Below are 17,653 nucleotides of genomic sequence, written 5' to 3'. Positions count from 1 at the left end.
GAGAAGCAGCTTGGATACCAGTGTTATGAAAACCTGACTCAGAGTTCTCTGTACTTAGAGTAAAGCAAATTTCCACTGCTTTATGCAATTACAATATTTTAAAAATGTGAATGTCTATATTTGGCTCAAGTTGAAAGTAAAATAAGTCCATATTGTAAGTCTGAAACCCTCATCCAAAAGGTGATTTTAGCTCTGTGTACATGTGAATGTCCAAGTCCTGAGCGACACAGACACCAATCCAACCAAAAAACAAAAACTAAACCAAACCCTGGAAGGATGGGGAACCTGCAGATGAAGTTGGCCTCTAACTACTATCACCCCAGCCGGTATCAACAATGGCCGGTGATGATGGGAATTGGAGTCCAATACCCCCAGAGCACAGGTTCCTTGCCCTTGCTCTAAACTTACACACTGTTTGGGGTTTAACTGTGTAGTACTGAATTGGGTTATTTGGATGATCTAAGTGATTTAGTGAGGAATCCAGCTCAGTTTGATTGATAAGCTTCTGCTGAGACATCTGTCATTTTATACACACATAAAAGGGTATTGGAAACACATTGGCAAGTTAACAGAACAGACTTTATTTTAAATAAATAATAGCAACAGGCTTTATCCTGAGCACAAAAGCCACGCTCTTCCACAGATGGAACGACACCAGCTCATTATAATTCAACACTTGCACATTCATAGTAAAACAATTCTGTAACATAGACCCTTAACAAACATTTCATCAGTAGAAGTCCAAAGTGCTTTTCTTCCTCTTATACAAAACACTTGATATTGATAATCCCTGATCGCCTTCACAGTCATAATACCTGAATTATTATTATTAATTAGTCATACTCCTTAATATCTAGCAGTTTGATTGTTTAAAAAAATCTTCTTTACAAAAAAGTCTTCCTTGCCTTTTCCAGTGAAAATATACATTCTTACTCAGTAAAAATAGCTAAGGCTGTAAACATGAGAGAGTCGTCAGGCTGTTTTTTTCTTCTTTTTTAAAAAAAGTTTGTACATGTTTTAACAAAAGCTAAACTTCAGCTTTAATATCGTCGTCTTTTAAAAGGTGTCCAGTAAATAGGTCAGTGGTTGTAGCACAGTGTACATAAATATATTTGCTAAGAAGTATTGTTTTAAAAAACACCCAAGTGGTTCAACCATCCATGTGGGCCCTACCTAAGTCCTTCTAGAAGAGCATTGGAATGTGTTGGACTTTATTTTAATGGCAAAGGTCCATGTATTTGGTGGAACCAAACTCTCACGGGAATGGTTTGAAGAACAAATTTATTACTATCGTTGTTGTTGTGTGCCTTCAAGTCATTTCTGACTTATGGCGACCCTAAGGCCCTACCATGGGTTTTCTTGGCAAGTTTCTTCAGGAGGGGAGGGGGTTTGCCACTGCCATCCTCTGAGGCTGAGAGAGTGTGACTTACCCAAGGTCACCCAGTGGGTTTCACGGCAGAGCTGGGACTCGAACCCTGGTCTTCAGAGTCATAATCCAACACTCAAACTACTACACCATGCCATCTCTCATCACTAGTAAGATAGTCCCACAAAACAAGTTGATAGGAGGGGAATGTCTGCCTTCCGCCCTTGTTAACCTTAAAGGGAGACTGATGATCTCTGTTATCTTTTCACAGCTGCACAAAAGAAGGCATTTCAGGAGTATATTTTGTTTATTGACTCCTGCAAACACAGGCCAAACCTGTCAAAATGCTGTCTTCTCCTTTACTCATGAAAGATATAGGAATCCTGACCTCCCTTGTATTTGGTCAACCTAGCAACCAAGTGACAGGCATCTGTCCGTGGGTCACATTGCACACATCATTGTCCCGGGCGGACTTGGGGGATTAAAGGTTGGGAGCATTAGCTAATTAGAGGGTGACAATCCTGTGTCAGGCTTGCCTCTGTCTTTACAGTTCATGAACATTGACAGACCAGCTGACAGTGGGAATGAACTTGAACTTGAAAAACAGTCAAGTGAATGAACTTTGAATTATGTTCTAAGGGAGATGCAAGCAGTACAACTCTGCTACTGGTTTAGAAACACGCTAAATCTCCATTTTAAAAAATGTTTACTTGAAAATAGGAGATGGTGCTGTCAACAGAACCTATTTTCAAATAATGTTTCTTAGAAATTAGCCACGGAAAAATTGTCCAGGCAAGCAGTGTCTTCTGCTGTTATGAATTTTTGCAACAAATAGTTCAGATCATTTGCAAAACAAATCCTGTACATCAGCCAAATTGACAGATTTACAACTCATAAACGTGACAGTTCTACAAAAATGCACAGATGAGTAACAGCACATCCAGGTTGAAATGATAACAAATCCCAACTCTCAGCTACTGAACCTAGGTTCCCTGATTGTTCCAGAACAAGCACAGCTGCAGAAACTACTTGAACTGGATTTTGGAATCTGCAAAGAATACAAAATTTGTTCCTGACAAGAATACTGTAAGTGGCAATCCAACCATGAAGAGTCGGTCTCCTGAAGTCCCCCCTCTCTTTCCAGGATTTAAACATATGTATTTGTAGAGCATTTAAGACAGTTTGAGTGCAAGTATTCTCCCAATATGGCTGTCACTGAAGAGAAATGTCTAGCCCTTGTGATAGCGAGGATAAGGTCCTCGCAATGAACAATGATTTCAACATTGACAGTGGACAGATACAGAGGATCAATAGCAGCAGTTTGAGTATATCTACATGCAGAGTTGGGTAGTTTAGCACCAATAAGAATACAACATTTTGAGATTATTCCTGTAGTCTTAAATAAAAAAAAATCCCAAACCCATTCTTTAGTATAATTTTTCAATGAAACAGACCTCAAAACCAAAATAGATTTGGCTAGCCATCTAACTTAGACAATGTAAATGAAAGCAGATGCCACAGGTTTTCACTGACAGCTTCAGCCTTATATTAAATTCAATGATTTCAATAGGGCTTCCTTAAATAAGTACACAAAGGAATGCAAGACAGTCTGTTACATCTACAGCCAGAAGTATCTTCTACTTATTTCAACATTATTCAACAGTATTAGTAAAACTACACATATTCCTTGAAACCAGTGAGGCTTTCTGTATAAACATACTTAGGACTGGGCTGTACATATCTAGTTGTAGAGACATTAATGGGAGAGCATATTGATGTTGAACATGCCCTAAGAACGTTCCCTTCAAACATGTTCAAGTATTGCTACAATTAAATTCAACAGACTTGCAAACAGCAGTTTTAGTACCTTTACGTCCATGTGGCTATACACAGCTATGCACGCGGTAAAAATGTAAGATGGAGATTTTTTCCACTTGCTTCTCAATAATTTCACAACTTTGGTTGTGGCTGTGGAACCATTTCTGAATCATTAGCTTGAATTACATATGGTAAGCTACCCTGTACTGTCAGACTACTGGTTGGTACAATCTAGGCTCTTGACATAGCAGTGTGTGGGGGTAAGAGGTGGAGGTAAGTGTAAATAATGCTAGGGAGGGGTGGAGAACCTCTTCCACAAGACATCTAGCCCACTGACTTGGTCCCAAGTGTAAAGAGCAGGAATCCGACTCATGGACCAAACAGTTCCTGACCATAGGTCTAGAGCAGTGGTCCACAGACGGTGCCTTTTAAGAGATCTTGGACTTCAGCTCCCAGAAGCCTCAGTCATGTTGGCCAATAGTCTGGGATACTGGGAACTGAATTCCAAAATCTCTTAAAGAGGACAGTTTGGAGACCACTGGTCTAGAGGTACTGGCAGTAGCACTTCATGATCTTTTGGATAGCATTCTCCCCAGCTCTCCTACCCAACCCATGACAAACTAGCTGGAGATGCCAAGGACTGGATCTGGCCATTATACAGATGCTCCATCAGTCAAAGTACAGAACTAAAAAACCAAACAATGAGGACACAGGGTCTTAAATTAGACCTAGAATTTCAAGTTTCCCCCCTTATGCATATACAGTCTCTACAGAACTGAACTTCACTTGTAAATCTTGGCTCTAAAATTAACCCTGCCTCAGGCTACACTTTGTCAAGTATACACACATATTCTATGTATAGGTGCAACATCTTAAGTGTGTTTACTCACATTTTCAAATGGGGAGGCCTATTGTCTGGGGAGACATATCCCAAAATGGTGGGTGAAGTGCCCCCCTTGTTCAAATTATGTGCCATCTGTGTCGGTCAGTTCAAATAACCACTCTGAGTAAAATGCTGTTCTTCGTGTTACAAATATTTGAAACAGAAATTTGTCTGCACACTTGAATTCTTTATGAATCCCCTTTAAAATACATGTATATAATCTGTAAATTATAAATGTCATAAAGAACAGGTTAGAGATAGTAGGTGTGTGTTGGATGCTGATAAATTTCAGCTCTTATGTGCCGTCCACGTCACATTCTGCCAATGCGTGAGCATGTCAAGATTATAAGATTGATTCTAATCTCCTTGATTCCTGCAGGTAAATATATAAATCCCATTAACAGTAATAGGAGATGCACATGTGTAAACCTCAGAGTGTCAACGTGAGATCAGGTCTCTTATTTGTACCACAGAATCAAACGGGATCAGTCTCTGGCATCTCAGGTAGGGCTGGGAAAGACTATTAGCTAAGGTTACACAGAAGATCCTGAAGTATCCTCCTTGGAGAGTCACTGTCAGTCATGTAGAACTATCTGTGTTGCTATAAGGCAGCTTCATATACTCCCACTTTTTAACATCATGTGGTCTCTTCCAACTCTATGATTTTATGATTCTATGATTTAACATCATGCTACACTGCAAAACAAAACAGGTTTTTAGTTACACTGACATCCCAAATCTCACCAACATTAGATCAAAGCAACTTCCACAAACATAAGCAGAAAATACTTCCATATAAATGTAACCCACAAACCTAGACTGGCACACAAGCCCTAAAATTTTAAGTGTGTTTCAGTGCACCAAACATGAATCCCAAAGTGCCTAAACACATGAATTAAAATCCAGCAAATTCAATCAAGCTAACTTCCAGAAAACTAAGCAGAGGATTCAGCCATAAGTAAAGAAATAATCTGAAGGAAGCCAACCATAAACACGTATTTGGAAGTAAATCTCTCTCTGTGTATATTGTGGCATTATATGGGGCATTTAAATTTGACTGGTATGGAATGAATAACCCAAAACAAAAGGGACTGGAGTCTCTTCCCCCATAATATAGTCGTGGTAAACTATGTTATGCAATCATAAATTGAGAACGGCTTCTTAAGATCACTCTAAATGGTGCTTAATCTTTCTCCTGTAGATTTGGGTTGCATTTGACATTGTACACTTGCCAAAAAAGTGCAATTAGACTCCTCTCCCGCTTTAAAAGTTCAGGTCTCTATAAGATTTAATTCTAGAAAAAGACTTTCAAGTCCTAACTCCAGAGATTTAAAAAAAGAAAGAAAACGGTTAAGAAGGAGAAAACCAATCCTTGGCTCAACCAGGACACAATATCCCTTAGGTCTGGAGGGAATGCTATATAATTCCTAAATCTCTCCATTTTCTCCCGTAAGCCGTTCCAACCTCCTAATGATACACAAAACTTGTAACCAGTTTGTAAACACAGGCCACCATCAGAGGCTATTCATAAACCGTATTTTGTTTCTAGTTACTTAGAACAGTCATCTACAAATAGCAACCAAATCCCTATTATGGCTGGTGGTTGTAATACCCCTCTTTCATTAACCCTGAAGGGCCCTGCAGTGGCGTCACTGGGGAGGTGCACACCGCACCAGGTGACAACCTAAAAGGGGGGGGGGGGGTTTCAAACAGCTGTTCCTCAAACATCTGCATTTGGAAAGAAACGGGCTGTGGCATTCACCTGTATTTCTTTAAAATGCTGAAGAGATGATCTGAGTGGGATGAGGCTCAGGGGGAAGATTGCATTCAGTGGCATGCGGGAATGACAATTTATGAGTAACATTAGTCCAGTGGTTCCCAACCTGTGGGTCAGGACCCCTTTGGGGGGTCGAATGACCCTTTCACAGGGATCGCTTAAGACCACTGGAAAACACATATAGTAGTAATGAAAATAATGTTATGGTTGGGGGGGTCACCACAACATGAGAAACTGTATTAAAGGGTTGCAGCATTAGGAAGGTTGGGAACCACTGCATTAGTCCAAAAGACTGAGGATTCTGTGTGGTATGGGAAGAGGAGATCAATAGAGAGGGGGGTGGTTGTGACACCATGAGTTACTGCACCAGGTGATACCAACCCTGTGCTGGTCTATGACTGTAATTAAGATGACGCCAACCCTAAGGGCACCACTGGAGTCAGTGGTCCCTGAGTGGCAGATTTGGGGTGTCCTGAAAGAGTACTGAAATAGGGATGCCACTGGTCCCCCGCATACAGACAAGGAGCCCTGGTGGCGCAGTGGTTAAATGCTTGCGCTGCAGCCACTCACTCACAAACCACAGGGCAACAGGCAACATGGGGACCCAAACAGTGGTGTAATTTGGGGGTGCGGACAGCACTGGGTGACACCAACCCTAGGTACGCCACTGCCAGTAGTTGTAATGCCCTTCTTTCATTAACCCTGAAGGATCCCCGCATACAGACAAGTATCCTTTCCCTTTTCTTCAAATAAAAGCTGTACCTTTAAAGATACCTTTAAATGCTGTTTCTTTAATGCTAGGATATCTCAAAAAAGGTTGTTGGGCCGGCAGGCCAGATCCCTTTCTCAGCAACATGGGGATGCAACCAGGTGACACCAACCCTAGGGATGCCGCTGCTGGTACTGTAGTTGTAATGCCCCTCTTTCATTAACCCCACAAACAGACAAGTTTCCTTTTCCTCAAATAAAAGCTGTACCTTGGATAGACTGTTTCTTTAAAGCTAGGATATCTTTAAAAAGATGGCTGGGTTGGGAGGCCAGATCCCTTTCCCAGCAACATGGGGATGCAACCAGTGACTGCGGGGGGTGCGGACACCACTGGGTGACACCAACGTTAAGGTCGCTGCTGCCAGTAGTTGTAATACCCCTCATTCATTAACCCTGAAGCTCCCTCTGCAAACAGACAAGTGTCCTTTCCCTCAAATACAGCTGTACCTCGGATAGGCCGTTTCATTAAAGCTAGAATATGTCAAAAAAGGTGGCTTGGCCATGAGGCCATATGCCTCACCCACGGTGAGAGCCTTCCTTGTAACCTGAGCAAAAGACAGCCTTGTTCTTCCTTTTTTCTTGGTGCAAAGTGGCCTTAGGCCTGTGTCCAGCCTCAGGAGAGTTTGGCGACGCAGACGGCGAGGATGACGGCTATCAGGAGGACGGCGGTGAAGATGATGCCGGCCAGGACTTTGCTGATGTCGCAGAAGGCCTTGTTCTCCTCCTCGACGGAGGCCATGCCGATGGAGGAGGCTCCGACGCTGATAGTGGACTTGAGCTCTGCGCCGGGGTCCTGCTTAGCTTCAACGGTCCACTGCGGGACACTGACCTTCATCTCCATGTCGTAGCGCATCTCTCCGACCTGGTTGATCTCGTTCTCCAGGTCCTTGAGGTCGGCCACGTCGATGTTGGCCTCGGCCTCGTACTTCATGTTCTGGGCGCTCATGGCGCGGGCGGCCACGGCCGAGGTGCCCCCGCTCATCCCCGTCTGGACCAGGGGCTTCTTGGGCACGTTGAGCGGGAACTCCTGGCCCAGCTCCAGCGCCCGCCGCATGTCGGCCTCCAGGAGCTCCAGGCAGCTGGAGAAGAGCACCCACAGCCGCTCCAGCTCCGCCTTGTCCTCCTTGCCCACCGCTTTGTCCCGCAGCGCGGACGTCAGCTTGGCCCGCGAGGCCGACGCCAGCTCCTGCGCCTTCTGCCGCGTCTTCCGCAGCTCCTCGCGCAGGTTCTGCGAGTCCGAAGTACCTCCGACGGTCAGCACCAAGTGACGGTAGCAGGCCGCCACTTTGCTGAGCGCATCCAGCAGCGCCTTGCACTCCTCCTTCGCCATGATGGCACCCCTTCCTCGCTCCCTCACAAAACCCTGAGACCCTGACACATTGCCCCCTCAGCTCTCTTGCCCTTCAGACGGTGGCCCTCGAGGGGCTCCAGAAACGCCCCTGCATCTCCCCCTCTCTCTCCCTCGACCAGAAAGGGAGGGAAAGGGGCACTGTCTGGGCTCAGCTTCTCCTCTTCCTCGACAGTCGGACACTCTCTGCGCCTTGTTCACTTTAAGCGCAGAAAAACCTCAGGCTGGCTCTTCCCCCGTTAAAAACGCCTCAAGAGGGCTGTTCCTCAGTTAAAAACGCCCCAGACGGGTGCGAAAGCGCCTCAGGTGGGCTCTTCCCCCGTTAAAAACGCCTCAAGACGGCTCTTCATCGGTTAAAAACGCCTCAGGTGAGCTCTTTTCGCGTTGAAAACGCCCCAAACGGGTGCGAAAACACCTCAGGCGGGTTCTCCTCCCGTCGAAAACGCCTCAGAAACGCCTCGGGTGGGCTCCGTCGGCGTTAAAAAGCCAGTCAGGTGAGCTTTCTGCGTTAGAAACGCCTCAGAAACGCTCTTTCTACGTTAAAAAACGCCTCAGAAACGCTCCCTCTGCGCTAAGAAACGCCTCAGGTGGGTTCAGTCTGCGTTTAAAAACGCCTCAGTCGGGCTCCCCCGACGTGAAACGCCGCCCAGCTGAGGGACGAAGCGGTCGCCTCTCCTTCTCCCTCAGAGGCCGCTCGGCTCCTTCTTCCCAGCGCAGCGGAGCCGGCTCTGCGAGGCAACAGCCAGCCCACAAACCCTCCTTCTTCTTCTGCCTCTTTCTTCCCCCCTCGGAAGCTCCACCTTCGCGGGGAGGAGGAGGAGGAGGAAGAGGGTCGGAAGAGGTAGGGCTTGGTCGGAACAAGGGCAGAGAGAGGCTGGGAAACGAGGGAAGGAAGGAAGGAAGGAAGGGACGAGGGGAGAGCAGGGCGATGGCGAGGCGGAGGCGCCGAGGAGGAGAGCTGGGCCTGGGAGGGAAGTGAGGCCTCCAGGAGGTGGTAAGTGGAGATATAACCCGGTTTGGTACCGCTTTAACTCGTTGTCTGGCTCTTTGCCTTGGAATTCTGGGAGTTGGGGCCCCACAACAAACTCCAACTCCCAGAATTCCATAGCAAAGAGCTAGACAACGAGGTACTTTGGACTTCAGCTCCCAGAATCCTAGACTATTGGCAGCATGGCTGAAGGCTTCTGGGAGCTGGAGTCCAAAAGCTCTTCAAGGGCACAGTTTGGGGACCAATGCTATACATACAATCAGTGGTCCCCCCCAAACTGTGCTCTTTAAGGGCTTTTGGACTGCAGCTCCCAGAATCCCTATGGGCCACCATGGCTGTGGCTTCTGGGAGCTGGAGTCCAACATCTCTTAAAGGGCACAGTCTGGGGACCACTGCCCTAAGAGCGTGAGCTAATAATGGCCCCCAACGAGGCGGAGGTCTCAGCATGTTCCCTCATGCGCTTCCCAGAATGCTTTCATCTAAACTCCGTCCACACTGCAGAAATAACCCGACCTGACACCACTTTAGCTGCCATGGCTCAGGGCTGTGGAATTCTGGGAAGTGTAATTGGTTGTGACACCAGAGCTCCAAACTGTCCATAATCCCATAGCATGTGGTGTCAGACTGGGTTATTTGTGCAGTGTGGATGCAGCCCGAGGTGGAGAAATGGTGTCAAAGTATCTTGGGTTGTGTTTCCGCCACTGTCGCAGTGTCACTCTTGTGTGTTTTATTACAATAGCACCCAGAATGCTCAAAACGTCGATGCCTGTATTGGGCCACCCAAAATGCACAAAATACACGTGGCAAGCTTTCAAAGCCCCACTGGCTTCTTCATTAAGCAGAGGTGTTTAAAATCATGTTGTTCTTGTTGTTGTGTGCCTTCAGATCACTTGCGACTTACGACAACCCTACGGTGGGTCTCTCTCGGTGTTTCCTTGGCAAGGTTTGTTGAGAGATGGCCATCCTCAGAGGCTGAGAGAGTGTGACTTGCCCAGTGGGTTTTCAAGGCCAAGCAGGGATTTGAATCCTGTTCTCCAGAGTCATAGCCCAACACTCCAACCACATTATGATGGATGTTGGTGGGTCACAGGCCTGCATTTTGTCAAGATGTTGTAGGTCACATCGTAGGAGCTAGAGAGAACACTTCTCTCTGCATTTATAGGTCCTCCAGTGCAATTCTGTGGTTAGCTTCCAGCAGAGATTGATCACAGACATATACACTGGAGGGCCTAGAGAATCTCATTTTTCACTTTCACGGGGGTCCTGTGCCCTAACCCTGTGAATGTGGAGGGCCTACTGTATTATGCCTGAACACACCAGGGCTTTGGAGGCTGGGTATGACAAGCAGTTATGATAATCCAACAAGCACTGCATTAAAACAATCTAAAATGTTTTGTTTCCATAGGAGAAGAAAGGGGGAAACACTTTCCCATCTGGGAGTACTAGCAGCCAGTTGGTGAATGGATGTTGGCCTAAATCAAAGGGCCTTTTACCTTCCTTCTGGAGAGGGCCCAGCACAGCCTCTGGCAGAACTTTTTATTTTGGAGACGGAATAAGCAAATCTTATTACCATTTTATAGAAAGGACACTATTTTTATTATGCCCTTGTGTGCAGGATGGATTTGATAATTTGCCAAGGAAATCCCATGGTAGGTTCATCTTAGGGTCTCCATAAGTTGGAAATGACTTGCAAAGAGCTAACAGTTCCTCCGCCTTTGTTACGCTATGCTGAGTCTCATACTACGGCGTTATTTCAATTTAAGGTACTAAGGTGGTGGTGTTTGCAAGCTCTTAGAGGTGGCAGGTGGCATCTGCTTCCATAATTCTTTATCATTGGTGTTGTTGGCTAGAGTTGGTGGGTATCGCATTCCAGTAAGTTTTGAAGAGCCACAGTTGCTTACTGCTACTTCAGAAGAAGTATTTGCAAATACAGTACTGGTTGCTATGAAATTATAATGCCTTCTGTAGGCTTCCCAAAAATATCTGACTGGTCAGGATAGTCCAGGAAGATGCTTGAAGTGATGCACATTCTCTGTGTGTATATATCCAGTACAAAGGGTTCTGGCTCAGTGCCCTATTTTGCTCCTTACTGTATGTAAACCAACTAGTTCCTCCTTATGGGCATCTGTTGATGGAATGCAAGCTATCCATTTTGCCTGTCTTGTTTGAACAGTCTGTGTTGAAAGATCACTTTATTCTATGCCTGACTTGTAATTCTGCTGCAAATCAGTAGTGTAAGCTTAAGCAGAGATTAACTACATAGGTCAGTTAAGTGACCCAGCAGGTATTACTGACATGTAAAGAGAGCGATGGCTGCTTGAAATACACTGGAAGGTTTTCCTAACTAGACTGAAGAACTGGGAGGAAGATGTTCTTGCTGTCACAGAGGATAGTCTCTTGATAAAGAACTATCTGATTTGATTTAAGGGGATAATTGTGTCCAAATAAATGGAATGGTTTATGCCTGGGCATTTTGATGCTTGGTGTGTCTGGCCTAAATAGAAGCAAATGTAATTATAACTGAATACTTGAAACGAAAGGCAATAAATCCCTAGTTCTGAAACCAAAATGTGGTTGCACACACTTCTCCAAGTAGCAAAATTTAGGGGGCAGCTTGACCTGGCTTCCTCTAAAAGACAGCTCATTATACCCTTAAAATGTGTATTATTTACAATAGAAAAAGGTAACCTGTGACCCTCTCTGTGTGTGTTGTGAGTACAAGACCATTTGTCCATGCTGCCTGAAGCTGTTGGAAGTTGTAGTACAACATCTGTAGGGCTATAGTTTCCTCATGCCTGATAAAAGCAAACCAGATATGCAACAGACTAAAACATTTTTAAAGGTAACATATGGCCATCCACTTGTGATACTGCATCTCCCATCATTTTTTACTGCTGTCTGTGATAGTTAGGGTTGATGGGAGTTTCAGTCCAACAAGATGTGGAGGGCCAGCTATTCCCCGCCCCTAGTATCATATCATATATCTTCAGAGGGAAGTCTTGCACTACAAACATGTTTTCAGGCTTGCTCTCAGTATTCTGCCTCCTTGTTAGGCTTCATCAGACAAGCAAGGCTCCCAGAACTGTTCTTTGTGTGTGAGTGTGTGTGTTTGCTGCATTTTCAGCAAAGGTTGTTGACTGTAACTTTCACAGACCTTTACTGTTGCTGGTTGAGGGCTTCAGGGAAGTGAGATCTAAAGGCTCCCATACGCTTCTGGTAGGGAAAATGAACCAGGCAAGTACTGCACTTCTTTATCTGCTGCAGAAGTTGTTTGACATGCAAGCTCAGCGTTCATCATGAAGTCCTACTCGCCTTCTTTACATTCTGAAGTAATACCCTGAGACCATGTGGTTTCTGCTGAATGTGTGGTTTAAATTCTGAATTGAGGATGCTAGGTTTAATAGATGAACTTTCAGGAATAGTTAGCTCCCAATCTAGCTTGCTTTAGAACTGGTATTGTAAACATAAAAAGGTTAGACTCCAACATCTTTGTCTGAGCTGCTTTCAGAAGAGACAAAATGCAAAGATGGAACATAAATGCAACCTGGTACATTTTGTAGGAGATGGCAGCCAAGTAAAGCTGCAGTATCTGGCTTGTTCTTCCCCACCCATCATATAAATTGACATACTTCAGTCTTCTCCTGTAAATACTCCACACCTCGTTGTGCTGATGGTATAGGCATGGCTTTCATCCAGTGGCATTGGCTTGAATGAATCTGTGTGGATTAGGTGGCTGTAGAGTTTTCAGATGAATTGAAAATAATGAAAGAACGAAGAGGCAGGGAGAGGAAGAAAGCTGTCAGCTGGCCCCAAGAACCATTGCAGGTTTGGCCTGTGTCTCTTCTGATGCCACTAAGCGGTTTAGAGCTAGTTACTTGTGTGAGGCGTGTAATCCCACTTCCTGGGAACTGCTGTCATTGCTCTCTCTTGGAACGCCTTCTGGGCAGTTGCAGTTGCCATCTGTTAAATGAAAATGATTTCACATCACAATGATCTGGGCTGGATAGAATTGGCTTAATGAACCTATCTCCATTTGAACATTTAGAAGTAAATGCATTTTTAACTAACATAGCAATATTTACAGATGTGTGTGGGGTTATTTTTGTTTCTAAAGACTACCTGAGGCTTTTGACCCTAAGAAGGAATGATGCTGTGGTATTGGTGGCGTGCCCTCAAGTCATTTCTGACTTACGGCAATCCTAAGGCAACCCTATTGTAGTATACAGAGTATTTACAGCACTGTATACAAACCAATGACTATCCAACCATCCACTAACAACGGCATCCCACACTGAACATAGGCCACACCTTATTTATACATTTTGTACATGGCATGATCTTCTTTCTCATGTGTTCATCATCCAGCATCTATCAGCCATATTCTCTGCAGTGAAATCAACTCCAGTTCGAATAAACATTTTGTAAAGTAAAAAATAGGTATTGTTCCTGGAAGATTGTGTCCCTTTACCTACAATTATCATTTCCCTTTACCTATAAATGTGAGTTGAGGTTGTATGATGACAAAATGGGGTTTTGCCTAGAGAAAGAAACTAACCTGAGCAGACATGAGATAAGGAAGAAAACTTGGAGTTCTAGGATAGAACAAAAATGGATGAGATCACGCTAGGAACGGAAAGATGTTCTACTGAAGACTGAAGCTGTACCAGATTTTGGTTCAGAACAAAGTGGGCACTGTTACCTTGGGGAGAAGCTTCTGTGAAACTTGAACTATGTTGCTGTTTGTACACTGCAAAGAAAGATAAATTTGAATTAACAATAGAAGTATACATTAGTGTTGTGGCTGACACTCCAGTGTTCTGTCTTTTCTACGTTCCCTTTGTACACTCATCCCTCCATATTTGCAGATTTGATATTTGCAGATTTGATAATTCACGGATTTGATTAATATGTTCTCTCTAGGAATATCTAGGTCCTCCAAGCGCAACCCTATGGTCAACTTTAACTAAAAGTTGCACTGAAAGACCGTGGAGCATTACAGACCGCCGCTGCTGTTGCTCCACGAGGGAGCCGCAGCAGCCAAACCGCGCGACTCCCTTGCGGAGCAAAAAAGAAGCTCCAAAATGGAGCTTCTTCCTGTGGCGCGGTTATGACACCACAAGGCGCCAATGGTGCACTCGCGACATCATAAGTGCCACGCGACGTGCGGACGCATTGCGTCCGCTACGTCAATATGGCGGTGGCCGTGTGGAACAGCTGCCGCCATATTATACGTATTGACTATGTACTAGGGTTAGGGAGGTACGGAAGCACCGCCCCTTCCTAACCCTAATACGTAGTCAATACGTATTTTATGGCGGGTTGTAACCCACCCTAGAGATTCCTAGAGTGAATACTCTGCTAGGCATTTGTAGCTCCTCCAGCGCAGCTCTATGGTTAGTGTCTGTTGGACGTTGACCACAGAGTTGCCCTGGAGGATCTAGAGATTCCTAGAGAGGTGCACTCTCAGGTAAAAACATGGTGTTTTTGTTATTTGCGGTTTTCCCATATTCACGGGGGTCTTGTGCCCCTAACCCTAGAGAATATGGAGGGGCGAGTCTACTCTCAAATATTTTTGCTTATTTTCTGTATCCATGTTTATGGCTCTTTATGGTGAAATGAGGAAAAAGAATTGTACTGGAGTGTGGCTGGGGCGAATGAGTAGTCAGTGGAGAGGGGATCCAGTCACAGTCTCATCGTGTAGTTCTTCCTTCGGTAGATATATGGGATATATTATCACAGACCTTGGTACAACCAGAGACCTATGGAGTCATGGAGTTGCTTAATTTTGTCACTTGCTTTTTCTTGCCTTGACGAAAAAGAAGGATGAAACAGAAAGAAGAGGATTATAGAAATGAACTGTAGAAATAAAGATTTTGTCACATTAAAAAATGCCAAAAATTGAATGATGTTTTCTGTATATTAGTGAATCTTGTGACTATGAAATTAATTTGGATGGGACTACGTAGGCCTGCCCTCCTTCCATCCCACTTTCTTTCATTTTATCCTATGCTTGTTATGGACAGCAGTTGATTTTCAGTTAATAGGGCTAGGAAGGAATCTTATGCCTCAGCTAATTGGCTTTGCCAGTGGTTTTTTCCTTTCTTCACAGTAACTGCGTGCCTCTTTAATTCATCAGAATTGTTGGCATCTCTTCTAAAGTTCAGTATTACTGTTGCTCCTTGAGAGGCCTAATGTGCAGGGAGTCCAGTCAGCCTCACATTCATGCTGGGTTGGATCCGCTAACTGAGCACCTCTCTTTTCTTGTGCCGTCTACACACTTCACTTCTGCAGCACATGGGTAATGAGTAGATTGGCCAGCAGGCATATTGGTCAGTTGTAGCTCATTGTCTTACTTCATGCCAAGTGTAAGCTGCAGCCGCTGGTAGGACCTGTTTTACCCGAAACTGTTCTTCAGTGTTGTTGTTTCTCTTCTCTCTTCTCCTCACGCTCTGCATATGCTTTGTGCTTACTGCTGAATGTTATGACCATGAAATGAATTGGGATGGTACCTGTGGTGTCACTAGTGGGGTACAGATCACACTAGGTGACACCTGGTTGAACACCTCCCCACACACAGGCCCAGGGCGCCCCTTCCTCCCTGCCCAACATGGCTTTACTCATGTGTAAAGCTGTGCCAGGCAGGGAAAGAGAGGCCCAGGGCACCCCTTCCTCCTTGTCCGGTCAGCTTTACTTGTGTGTAAATCTAGGCCGGGCAGGAGGATGAGGGTGTGTCCTTTTGACATCACCCCCAAAAAGGGCCCCCAGCCCCGGGTGACATCCCAGTGTGGGACACCACTGGGTGGTACTTCTCTATAAACAAAATATACTATGAATTTATCAAGCTTTCTTTCTTCTTTCACTTGTTTTCCAGAAAGCCTCTGTGTCAGATGCTTGAAGGCCCTATGGCTGTGTATGATGAAGATCTCTTGAAGAACCCCTTCTATTTAACTATGCAGAAGCGGCGTCCAGATCTCTGCAGGAAAGTTGCAGAATTGCATGGAATTGTAAGTAAAATGTGATGCCTTCAAGAAATAAGAGTTTCTGTTTAGTGGGAAACTACCAAGACACCCCTTCTCATTGCACAGTGCTTTATATGGTCTGTATATGTTTTTAAAATGATCGGTATGGAGTTATAAGTAAAATGTGATGCTTTGTGGGAATAGAGGCCTGCACCTAATTAGGATCTGCTCTTACACAGGTTTTGAGAAAGTGACACTGCTTGCACAACTATTCTATAACAGCTTAGTACCACAACAGGACTCTGGCAGGTCCATCTACCTCAGAGGACTATCTGAGAAGGACTTCTTGGTGTTCTCCACATAGGGATATTGTACCTGAAAGGTTCTTAAATCACTGCAGTATAGGACTATTTACAAAGAGAAGTATTAACTGAGATGTATTGTTTCTTACCGTGAAGTCTGTTTAAAATCTGGTTTTGGAAGAGAACATGGAGTCAAACTATTAAAGATATGAGGTAAAATACTGATGTTTATGGCCTCCATTGAGGTCAGTTCCACAACATGTTGCATTTCTCCCTCTTTCCAGCCACTCAGGATCAGCCCTATCTCTAGACAAATTGAAGCAAGTGCTTCAGGTAGCAGATGCTGATGGGCAGCAATGTCAGTACTCTGTTCTTTGCTAGTAGACAACACTGTGTGTGCGCCATATGGCCTTTCATCCTCTATGCTAGCCAGTTGCCCTCAGGAGTGATAGAAAATGCTCTCTATTGCCAGCGTTGAAGTTCGAGTGGGAGTCCAATCAACTTTTAAATGTCTAATGGAGAGAGTACCATCTTGTCCATCTCTGGCAGCGAAATGTGTTGGGCCAGTCCTATTCCACCTTGCTGGTGTTCTGGTTCTTTTCTGTAACAGTTAAAGGAAATTGTCTGTCAGGTAACTAGGACTAATTTTTATTTCAGAAGTGTCTGATATCAGTATTTGGTCTCTTAATAGTTTGATTTAATATCATAATTTTGCTTTTAGGGTATTTCTTTGTATATGTACCTCTGACATGGTGTTCCTATTTCTCTAGATACTAGTACCATGCAAAGGAAGTCTTTCAAGCAGCTTCATCTCAACTTGCCAGTTTGACTCTTATGTTCTCAGATCAGTGGAGGAAAACTTTCAAACCTTGAATGGAAAGGTACATAGTGTATAAGGGTGGGAATCCTTTGTTTTGATAATGATGGGGAGCAGTTCAGTCTATTCAGTTTCTTGAACCTAAGTGGGCTCAGTGGATTGTCAGAAAATTGCAAGTAATGTTTCAAAACCTGACAGAAGATATTTCAGGGCACTTATCCTAAAACTGTTGTACGATCTAAGATTTTTTTCATAACGCATTATCAAAGAGCGACTAGTAAATTACAAATTCTTATTTGCATCTAGTTTTGGGCAAAACTTGCAATCTCTCTTGACACTAGGCTTGAAGTTATTGTTAATACTGTTTACATTTCCCTGACCAAGTATTTATTTATTTATTTATTTGACTTTATTACTTCTTTCTACCTTCTATTCCTTCAGGAGATCTTCATACAAGGAAACTTGATTATACTTGGGGCTGGCTTTAATCATCATTGCTCAATACCTGTACTCTTTGAGGAAACTTTCTACAATGAGAAGGAAGAGAGTTTTAGCATCCTCTGTATAGCTCATTCTTTGGAAAAAAAGGAGAACAAAGGTTAGTAGTGCTTTTCTCAGCACTCAACC

At 44.3% G+C, this 17,653-nt stretch overlaps 2 protein-coding genes across 11 annotated transcripts in view; one reads left to right on the top strand and one right to left on the bottom strand.

The window, feature by feature from the left end:
* Positions 1 to 557: 557 nt before the first annotated feature.
* Positions 558 to 8,777, bottom strand: RGS9BP (regulator of G protein signaling 9 binding protein). 2 transcript variants are annotated; one of them, XM_089540156.1, is made up of 2 exons: positions 7,060 to 8,777; positions 558 to 4,763 (listed from the first exon to the last, which is right to left on the bottom strand). In XM_089540156.1, the coding sequence occupies exon 1, from the start codon at positions 7,940 to 7,942 to the stop codon at positions 7,226 to 7,228; it is 717 nt and encodes a 238-aa protein (XP_089396282.1). In that variant the 5' UTR covers positions 7,943 to 8,777; the 3' UTR covers positions 558 to 4,763; positions 7,060 to 7,225. The 2 variants fall into 2 exon arrangements, with proteins under 2 accessions (XP_089396282.1, XP_089396283.1); XM_089540157.1 differs by having other exon boundaries at positions 7,133 to 8,777.
* The window catches only part of ANKRD27 (ankyrin repeat domain 27), a 43,357-nt gene continuing 33,672 nt past the window's right edge, over positions 7,969 to 17,653 (top strand). For 5 of the 9 annotated variants that reach the window (XM_089540146.1, XM_089540152.1, XM_089540153.1 and 2 more), the window contains exons 1-4: positions 8,830 to 8,954; positions 15,820 to 15,952; positions 16,980 to 17,090; positions 17,468 to 17,624. In XM_089540146.1, coding sequence (XP_089396272.1) covers positions 15,836 to 15,952; positions 16,980 to 17,090; positions 17,468 to 17,624 — 385 coding nt within the window. In that variant the 5' untranslated portion in view covers positions 8,830 to 8,954; positions 15,820 to 15,835. Of the gene's footprint in view, positions 8,329 to 8,389; positions 8,455 to 8,571; positions 8,802 to 8,829; positions 8,955 to 10,353; positions 10,598 to 15,819; positions 15,953 to 16,979; positions 17,091 to 17,467; positions 17,625 to 17,653 lie in introns of those variants that run through there. The other 4 variants (XM_089540149.1, XM_089540147.1, XM_089540151.1 and 1 more) reach the window with 4 other exon arrangements.

This window comes from Sceloporus occidentalis, unplaced genomic scaffold (genome assembly GCF_023333645.1).
Source record: "Sceloporus occidentalis isolate IW3139 unplaced genomic scaffold, rSceOcc1.0.p SCAF_10, whole genome shotgun sequence".
NCBI lineage: Eukaryota > Metazoa > Chordata > Lepidosauria > Squamata > Phrynosomatidae > Sceloporus > Sceloporus occidentalis.
The sequence above is the reverse complement of the archived record's forward strand: the minus strand, read 5'-3'. Positions and strand labels throughout refer to the sequence as shown.